Raw genomic sequence first — 10,528 nt, 5'->3', positions numbered from 1 at the left:
TGTTGATCTGTGTACAGGGACGCCCGAATGTCCGTTACTTGGTATGCTATTTCGATGCAGCTTCTACATGAAAAAATAAATAGGAATACATAACAAATTGCTTCTTGCTGAGTAACAATGCATGGATATAACAAGATGCCATTCACATCAAATAAATACTGAATGCTTGCAAGTCATTGACACAGAAGGAGTAATGCCACAGGTCAAATCAGGAGATGTGAATAAAGCAAGTAAGGGATGATGGGCCCTGCCCTCCAGACAGATACAAAACTGCACATCACAGACGTCCTGTACACCTTTAATGAAACAAGTTACTTCCATACAACAGCATAGGTTACAAAATGCGTGCAGACCATGGGTGCTCTGTACGTGAAAATGCACACGACCCACCCCTTCAATGCTGCACCTTGTGAATAGTTGCTTGTTTCAGCAGACATGACTTTCCTACAAACAGGAGTCACAAAAGCATTTTAGAAGCAAATGAGTCAATAAACAAATGGAAGAATCTGTCAGATAAAAAAAATTGTCATTATTGACAATAGAAAAAGAGTAAACTACTGAACTTAGAACTGCTGAACACGCCCTTTATACAGCTGCGGATGACTGTGCACACACAGGACACAATCTACAACTATACAGAGCCACCAAGGTGCTGGGTATAGGAAACAAGCGCTCCTCTTAATTTCTCATTATTTTCCATTAAATCTTTACAGTCGCATAAAATAATCTGAGGACAACATAGAAATGTATATGAACAGCACAAAAAGAACTTACATGTTCTGCTGCAGGTGCTTTGCCCAGCTACAGAAAAAACGTGTCGGGTGTCGACCTATCACCTGGGACACTGGCCCCTCTTTTTGCCTGCATCAGAATTGTACTTATGTGCATCCCTGGCTTATAGCAGCGCGTTGCTTTGAATAAGCCAATGAGCATTGGGCTGCTGCAGTCTCCGTTGGAGGATAAATGTACAAAGGCATCCACCCACACTCTCCAAAGGCTAAAGTACAGAACAGACGGAGAAGAGATGGCTGTATCAGAGGAGACGTCACACCAAAGTAGCAGGACTGCTGGTAGTCTGAAGCTTGAGGTGAAAAAATAGGATTTGAGGCTACTACAATTTTTTTTAATTAATGTCCATCAAATCACCATGCAAGTCCACACTACGCCACAGCGACAAGGACAGTAACTCCTTCAAGACAACTGACTGCAAGGAATAAAAGTGTGTTTATAATAAAGCTTAAATACCCAAAGACAATAAAGCCAAAAAGCAATACTTCCAAACATTGGCCAGAGAAGGTGCAATTCTTTGTTGACTTCAAGTAGGAATGAAATTGCGTACAAGGGCCATCTCTACGAAGTTGGGATGTAGATTCAAAATCTATTGAGTTTTTTTAGCAAGACAAACTTTTAATTCGAAATAGTCAATTTCCAGCAAAAACTGATTGCTATAGATAGGAAAACGGCATAGAGCATGTAACGAGAAGGCAGGTTAGTTCATTTCTGAATTTAAAAGACAATGGATGCGGCAGATTGCTTTGCACTGCCCAGGTCAGCACTGAAGCACTCGGTGTCTTTCACTGCTCATCGTAAGAAAAAAAACTCATAAAGTGCAAGAGCCACTCTACTAATTAAATACATCCAGCAAAACCCATGTTACAATATCAGTTAGCAAAGGTTTTCTGTATTTGAGCAGTTTATAAGGAGGTTTACCATAAATTGCTTATAGATCTCACATCATGGGCCATGGCAAAATATTTTTTAAACTGGTAATTCAAACCTAAACGAAGAATTTGCTTTTAAAATGGGGTATTATTCGACCCATACAGTAACTACATCTTCCTCTAGGTGCTCTCACTGAGGTCTTAGTCCATATTTTAGTGAGCAATAACCACAGAAAGATGGCAGCGTCGGTCTATAATAGATGCTGAACTATATTCTGGCCTCTCAGCAACATTTATCACAGAAAGTCCATTAAAGTTAGCCTGCTACAGGCTTTGGAGGTGATCACCATGGGAGGGTCTCTGCAACCCTGCCACAAACTTCTGAACCATCACATCTCACACACACAACAGTAACCAAAGTGAAAATTAAAGCCAAAGACGACACGCGGGACCGACGCTATCTTGAAACAGCAATGGAAATTGAGAAAGGACAATCACGGTCTGCAAGTGCTTTATCTGAGATATTAGTAGGGCTTCCATGGCCAATGGAACGCAGTGCTTTTCTTCCGCACTCACTGCCAGCCCTGTACACCTGGACCATTATTTCAAACTACTAGACATGCCTATCAAAGCATTTTGGCAGCATGCATGCCAACATGCTGCCCTTGTTTTCAAGTGACTAACCTGTGAGCCTCAAGAATGGCTATGAAGTTTGGAGTAAAGGTGCATCGAAGCATTCTATGCTTCAGACACCCAGACGGAAGACAAGCTGCCAGCATAGTGTAGTCTTTACGACAGACCATATAACTTTTGGAATTAAGAATTCTCATCTTGGCGCTCAAAAGGGGGTGAATTTGAACAGGAAGCTGTAAGTTACCAACATTACAGAGATTGTTTCAGACGCTAAATCGCGACTGGTTAGTAAGCAACACGATTGATGCAGATATTTAAACCTGTCTTAAAGAAAAGTTGAAATAATCCACACCCCTCTGTGCTCTCTAGTATTTCACAGCTTCCCAGACTGTCCCTCCATTCCCACTGTTTTGAGGAGTACACGGCCTTGTCCCTACACAGAAACTGGCAGATTAGATATGCCTGAAAGTCCTTCTCAGCGGCCCCTTTTTTTGCATTATTTCTCTAATACAGCTTCAAAGCTCATATTTCACGCACACAGCATTTTATAATGCTTATATTTCATTTAACTGCAGATATTGGTTTGTAACACTACCAATATTTAAATAAAAAACAAAATCTCTATCCCGCCACGCTTATCTCTGAATATCAGTGAACTTAGGCTACAAAAGGCGTTATAATAATTAAATACACACAAAATTACAAGATCCCCTCTTCTTGTATGACCCAGGTTTCATTTTAAGCTACGCTTTACAACTACGAAATGGTAACAAATAAAGGCGGAAAAGGTGCAAGCGGTCTACTGCGCTGGGAACACTTTACTGAATAGGCCACAACATAACCTGAGTGCTTGGACTGCTTGACCTTTGAAGCAATCAGCTCTCCCTAAATAACTGCAATAACAGTGGAATTTTCTCTGCAGATTAATTCACAGAAGGGGCCAGTGAGACCCCATTTCCACCAGAAGATGTGAATTTGCACGGCCAAGACAAGGTCAGGCATGGTGGTGATTGGAACTTCTGCTCTAAACCATCCTCAAACCGAAATTTGAGTGGAAATGTTGAGGCACCACGACGATCTCCATTTATAGGGAAGTGACGCTCTCATGTATGTTACAGGCGTGAGAGTCAATTCAAGACACCACCAACTTGCTTTGAAAATCAAAGGAAACCCTGCAAAGGAAGGCGGGCAAATGAACAGGGAGGCCAAGAGAAGAAGCCGCACCCCTTAACTTCCTGTCAGCGCTTTACTTCCTGTCTAGCTGTGCAAGCCGTGGTCTTTTTTAAACATATACATCAGACATACAGCAGCAACAGTTCTCAGACAGCCTAACGCCGTCCATGGTCATGTTAACCAGCAAGCAGGTGGATGCATTTGTTAAGCCCTACAAAGGATCAATCCTGAACTACTGTTCCATCTATGTGACCCCCTCAAACAATGAATGCCTCTACTTTTCTCTGTAGTAGAGGAGGTAGTATTTGAGCGGGTCAGGCAAGGGGAGACACAAGATCTTCTCCCTCAGATAGTTTACTGGCGGGTCCGGCTTCACACCTGGGACTACCTTCTCTTCCTCCTCCCGTCTCTCCTCCTCAGTATCCTCAAAGTTGTTGTTATCATCGAAAGGGTGGGGGATGCGACTGGCAATGACCTCCTTGTCCAGAAACACAATGGTTTCCAAGCGGCGGCGCCTGCGCACCCGCCGCCTCTTGAACCGTGGCGGGTTCTTCAGCCCATTTCCAGTCTTGCCCTTGGATTCGGGTTGGATTAGCTTTTTAATTGTCCCTCGGATAGAAATACGGGCCAGATCCTGTAGGGTGCGGACATTTGCTGGAGCTGTAAGAGATAATGAAAGGATATGCAGTGTCAAGGCAAACAAAACTAAAAAACAAACAAGAGGTAACAGTCGCAAGGAACAGGTTTTTCTTTTTCGACACACTAAACGCACAGACAGGTGCCTATGAAGAAACTAAGTTACAACTGCTGATGTAACAAAGACAAAACCATACCTGATGGGCAAACCGGAGTCTGAAAGCATAAATGGGACTGAGCAGTGAACATTAATGTCAGGGGACACTAGCTGTGTTTGTGGGTGACAAGGGTAAAAAAGGTTTTAGACGATGGAATACATATGCCTTCGCACTCCCCGCTCGGCTCCTCTGACTGCTTGTAAAGTACAGCTCCATCCTCTCTCGGAAAGAAAATGACAGTGAGAGCTAGTCCAATACCTCACTCCATCACAGAATAACTTATGATGAGATTAACCTGGGTGGATTTTTAAGATTTAAACACCATCCGTTTCTACCACAGCGTCCACTTCTCTTCCAGGAGTTGGCTCCTTTGATGCTAGGCAAATGAAGATCACTTCAACTAAGGGCCAGATATATCGAGCCTTTTTGCGTTCACAAACGTGCAGAATCTGCCCGTTTGCAAACGCAAAAATTGCTTTTTCGATGTAGGAAACCTAATTTTGCGATTCGGTAACTGAATCGCATCGGTATGTATGAATGTTTTGTGACCGCAATTGCGGTCGCAAAACGTTCGCATTTAGCCACCTACTTCAAGTAGGTGGTAACCCATTTGCAAATGGGAAGGGGACCCCTTCCCCTTTGTGAATGCTTGTAAAACCATTTTTAAGAGCAGGCAGTGGTCGCACGGTCCCCTGCAACCTTAAGACCCACTGTCGCACCTATCCTGCAGTACACAACCTATTACTTTTGGATTGTTGATCCTCGCCACTTCTCAACAACCACCAGAGTTGTGACTTCCGGGCCTTATTTAGATCTCGGCAGATGGAATAGTCCGTCACAAACGTGACGGATATCCCGTCCGTCATAGCGTGATCTCCATAGGATATAATGGGATCCTAATATGGCAGATGGGATCTCCGTCACATGTGTGACAGAGTATTCCTCTCTGCCAAGAAGTAAATTGGACCCTTAGTCGAAGGCTTGCTTTGAGATCGCTTATACCAAGACTGGGCTTGGGGACTGATCTCCCAGAAAGGTCAGTATGTAATTGCTGCTCTTTGCTTATGTCTCGGTGCAGCTGCAATGTTCCTTAGAAGGAGCTCCTCTCAATCCATCACACATGACTATGAACACTAACCTCTTATAAACCGCAGCATCAAAATACACAGGCATGCTCCAGCCTAGAACAAACCGACAAAGGTGGCCTCTAAGGCTCCCCGAAGCACAGCTGCACCACAGACAAATGGCACATAACAGCGATGTCACAGAGTCACACAACAGGTACATTAACCCAGTGAGCTATCTGTCCCTGCCTTAAAACCTGCACCATCTCTGCTAGAGATGCATTCTTATTAAAGTTCATCATCACTTCTTTGGAACTGAACAGAGATTTCATACACTGACAGGAAGGGGTTAATAAGCCTTTGATAACCTAAACAAGTGTTTTTGAATAAAATATATAGAGTTAAACTCAGATTTTTCTACCGTTGCTCAGGTGCGGTCTTTGGCACGGCGGGTTGAGCTCAAGCTGTGCGAAATTGGAGGTCACGGCTTTAAATCCCAGTGTGCTTCAGCTCAGAATTTCATTCCTAAGAGGTCTAACAGTGCTATATAAATGATTGTGATCATTCGGAGTCTCCTGGAACTCCAGAGTCTCCCTGTTTTGTAATCAGATTAGGAAGCAGCCACCTGTACCCTGAAATCCATAAGGTCACCAGCTATTCCTGAAAGTGAATAGAAACAAGGCAAATTCCCCTCGATCAGATTCTAGCGTAACATATGCATTTTCTACTCCACAACGATGGCAATCTCACAACCCTGGTCTATGTTTTCATTTAAGTCATTTGAGACTAATCAATCACTGCCACGTCTGCAATTGCTACTCTTACAAACCCAGACCAACACTCCAATCCTAAGCAAACTGCAATACGGCGACAGCTTCTGCCCAGACCGGACTGGAACATAAAGTCAGCACCAGCAAGAATGGGCAAACTAGACTCATAGAGGAAGAGGCTGCGGCTTGAAAGGCATCATTGAGACATGGTTAAGTCCCGGCAGCCCATCCAGCTCTGAAAGGAGCCACCACGCCTGTAGTCCACCGGGAAAGTGTCTGAGTGCAGAATGGTCAATCAGGGCCCAAACTCCCATAAAGCAAACTCTCCAAAAACACACACTCCGTGTTCCAAGGTCCACCTTCATCTCCCTCTACGGACATCAGGCAGGCTGGCTCGCGGTTTGCTGCAGCTCCTTTCTAGTATTCAAAGCCAACCTTGGCCTCGCTCCTTTACAGACCCTCGCCCCTACATTTTACCTTCTGCAAACAAATTCCAACCACGCTCCTTCCCTTTTATCGTAAACCGGTCATCATGGCGTGGCTTGGACTCCACCGAGTATGGACGCGTGAGCTGTTAGCTCCGTGTCGGCCTTGTGAGTTATCCTGTTCAAAAACTTCCCTGGCGCTGTTGAAGGCTCCGAGGGGGCCCCCCCATGACTGAGAGGTGCCTGCCTGCTGATTGAGCCTCGCGCCTGGTCCCAGGGGCCGCCCTGTTCGGCGACTGCTGTTGATCCTCTTGGAGAGGCCCGGCCATCTTGCTTGTGGCCTGCGGAGGGCCTGACATCCCCGACCTCACGTGAATTGAGGCCCACCGGAAGTGAGCGGTGACCTGGCTGAGGCGGAGCACCGGCCGTGCTGTGGTCCACTGGTTCGGAGGAGGGCAGGGTGAGCTGTGTCGGCCCGGGCGGTGTTTAGAAGACCGCGGACGGCTGGCGGCACTGGCGGAGCCCGCAATGACCGGGGAGGCACAGGTGTGGCTGCTGCGCCGATGGTGACTGGCACTGGGCTGAGCCTAACATCGGTGCCCTGAGGATCGGCTAGGATGGCGGACTAAGGCCCGCCGCAAGAGCGGCTGTGGAGGTACTGTGCGAGAACTGCGGGGACTTTGTAGTGCGGGACACCCACCTTTGCGCTTTCGCTCCCCGCGCTTCGGAGTGGGAGAGAGCCTGCCCACAGGAGGACTGGAGCGGACGAGCACGCTCCCATAAGTACACTGCCCTGAAGTCCTGTGGCCCGAGCTTTCTGGAGGGGCTGGTTCGTGGAGGGCAACTCGGTGTGACTGTGCTGGTGGAGCCACAGTTCCGATGGCGACATGGTGCTGGTTATCCCCCCCCATCCCTGCTGAGCCCCTACCCTGCAGAACACGCTGACTCGGACGCCTTGGAGTGGTTGGCTCCGTTTGGAGGCGGCTGGCGACCCTGATGAGTAGACCACGGCGCGCCTGATATAGTAGCTGGGGATATCGCGGAAGCACCCGGGAATACCTCGCCCTGGTTGCGATGAGGGCGGTTGAGGTGGACAGCTTGCTGACGAAGCAGGGTGCGGCCCCCTTCCTGGTGGGCCTGGCGGGAGGATCTGGTGGAGTGGTGCCCCCTTGACTGGCGGTGGTCGACGCTTTTGCCCTTGAGCTGTGCCTGAAGGACTGGAGGATGCTTCTGTGGTGATGCAGGACAACTGGAACTGTGGCTGCTGAGTGGGGCGACTGGAGTGCATTTCTTACTTTCTGGAGACCGCTGCGGGAGGCTCATCGCCCTTTGAGTTGGATCGCTGCTCTTGCAGTCGGGCCATGGGAAAGCCGCGGCGCGTTCCGGGTGCGGCACAGACTGATCACGTGGAGGACCCACTCGACTCTCAGGATCAAGACCCAGCTGGAACCCTGGCGGCGGGGCTACAGCAGCAGCAACTGGAACAAATCCTCAAGGCCATATCGAACACGAGGGAGGCACTACGCCACGATATAGCGCTGGTGTCCACGAGCCTTGGACTATTGCGTGCTGAACATGGCAAACTGGTTGACCGCGTCAAAAGCACGGAACTCAAGCTTGAGACACTGGAACCTGCCCAGAAGGCGACGGAAGCAACGTTGGGTGACTTGTCGCGCAGAGTGCAGCTGCTGGAGAAGAGGGCCAAAGAGGCAGAAGGGCGCAACAGGCGCAACAACGTGCGGATGGTGGGCCTGCCCGAAAAAATTGAAGGGGACAACATGGTCGACTACCTGGAAAAGTGGCTGCGAGAGGTGGTGGCGCCAGAAGGATAAGGGCGCAACAACGTGCGGATGGTGGGCCTGCCCGAAAAAATTGAAGGGGACAACATGGTCGACTACCTGGAAAAGTGGCTGCGAGAGGTGGTGGCGCCAGAAGGATTATCGCAGTTCTATACCCTTGAGAGGGCCCACCGAGTGCCAGCCCGCCCGCCGGCTTTGGGCCGTCCCCCTAGGCCGTTGGTCGCACGCCTGCTGCATTTCAGGGACCGTGACCTTATACTGCGGAATGCCCGGACATCTGTCCCAAACAGAGTGGACAATGCCTCAGTCTCCCTTTACCCTGATTACTCCCAGGAGGTCCAGCGGAGCCGCTTTTCCTTTAAGACAATTAAGAAGGCCCTTCGTGCGGAGGGGATACAGTATGCTGTGTTCTTTCCGGCACGTTTGAAGGTGATGGTGGACGGGACTGCTACTTTCTTTGACGCGTCAGACGACGCATGGCACTGGCTAGAGCAGTACCGCGCGGGTGGGGACGGCGCTGGACAGCGGGAACCGGAGGTTGGGACCCAGCCAAAACCTCGTCGGAGCTGCCGAAACAGGAAACGTGTGGCGAGTGGACAGTCACCGTCGACCTCTCAGACGGAGCTGGAGAGGCAAGCGGCTCTACAGGCGGTTTCCATCATATCTGGAGCGGCGACTGCGGCCTCGCTGGCGGATTCAGGATCCCGGCGGGGGTCCGAAGGGGTGGGGTTGGAGGGTTCTGGGGAAGACGTCGGACGTCTACCAGAGGTCACACCAAGAACTGCCGATGGCCTGTTGGACGAGTGACGATGCCTGTCTTCAGTCTGTATACAGTAAGGGGAGGCACGCCGGTAGCTGCTTTGTGGCAAAGTGGGGAGTGGGTATGGTTCTGCTGAAGATAGTGGGGGGCCTGGTTCCTGGCTCGGACGGGGGGGCGGTTTCCTAACCGGGGGGGGAAGGGGAGGGGTGTGTCGCTGGGGGCGGGACACTGGCAGGAGGAGGAGAATCCGACATTTGAGGCCTGACCTACAGGCTGGGCTGGTGAGATCGATGTCCGGCTCGTGTTGGTGCTGGGTCACCCCCTCTACCTCACATTTACTGTGAGACCCTGGTAGCTACCAGGGTATTTTCCTTCGTTGGGTCTGTGTTTGGATGGGTAACTATGGTTTAGAGCCTGTTCTGGCGAAGGGAGGGAGGGGGGTTTGTTGGGGATGTTTTGCAAGGGGGGGGGGGGTTTGTCAGTGTGCCCGCTAGGCTGCATTGGATTGTGTTCTGTTGTATCCTTCTATATGGCGACCCGACTTGAATTAAAATGTGTCACTTGGAATGTGCGAGGGCTGAATTCCATGAGAAAACGTTATAAAGTGCATGCATATTTGGTCCGCAGGGGGATCAAGGTGGCCTTTTTGCAGGAAACACACATTGACCAGGCTGAGGGGCGGGCGTTGCAGAGGCGATGGAGGGGACAGTTATTTTACACTACTTTTTCTGCATTTGCTAGAGGGACTTTAATTTGGGTGCGGTCCGGGGTTCCCTTCCAACCCATGAACACGCTGGTAGATCCGGAGGGGAGGTTTGTGTTGGTGTTCGGCCGTCTAGATGGCAGAGATGTGACATTCTGCAGTGTCTATGCCCCGAATTCCGACCACACTGCATTCTTTGCGCGGCTTTCTGGGAGGCTGGCATCGTTTCTAGTTGGTACGATGTTCCTTGGGGGGGGGGTTGGGGGTTTGGGGGACTTTAATTCTGTCACTGATGTGGAGTTGGATCGTTCTCACCCCCCGCTGGCTCAGTCGGCGGTACGCAGAGCGGCCAGGGTGAGAAGGGACTGGCAGGAAGCGTGGGGCCTTGTGGATGCCTGGCGGGTACAACATCCGTTAAACAGGGACTATTCATTCTACTCAGCGCCGCATGACTTACATGTTCAGCTTGATGGCTTTTTATGTACCCCGGGAGCCCTGGAAGTCCTGCGCCATAGCGAGTATCTGGCAAAGACACTCTCGGACCACAACCCCTGTTTGATAACGATACTCTGGTCGCAGCAGCGGCAAGTGATCCCGACGTGGCGTTTGAATCCGGTGACGCTGGAAGATCCAGTGTTTAATGCAGAGCTAGGGGAGGGCGTAGAGCGCTACTTTTTAGACAACTCGGGGACGGCGACGAGCAGAGCTCATGAATGGGACGCGCTTAAAGCGGTGGTGAGAGGGTT

The 10,528-nt window shown here is 49.8% G+C and overlaps 1 protein-coding gene across 3 annotated transcripts in view; it reads right to left on the bottom strand.

Moving 5' to 3' along the window:
* Positions 1-282: 282 nt before the first annotated feature.
* Positions 283-10,528, bottom strand: part of PCMTD2 (protein-L-isoaspartate (D-aspartate) O-methyltransferase domain containing 2) — a 167,461-nt gene continuing 157,215 nt past the window's right edge. For all 3 annotated transcript variants that reach the window (XM_085619676.1, XM_085619677.1, XM_085619675.1), the window contains exon 7: positions 283-4,127. In XM_085619676.1, the coding sequence (XP_085475802.1) occupies positions 3,742-4,127 (386 nt within the window). In that variant the 3' untranslated portion in view covers positions 283-3,741. The remainder of the gene's footprint in view (positions 4,128-10,528) is intronic.

Source organism: Triturus cristatus, chromosome 7 (genome assembly GCF_964204655.1).
Source record: "Triturus cristatus chromosome 7, aTriCri1.1, whole genome shotgun sequence".
In the NCBI taxonomy this organism is placed as follows: domain Eukaryota; kingdom Metazoa; phylum Chordata; class Amphibia; order Caudata; family Salamandridae; genus Triturus; species Triturus cristatus.
Note: the sequence above shows the minus strand (reverse complement) of the source record. Positions and strands in the feature narration are given on the sequence as shown.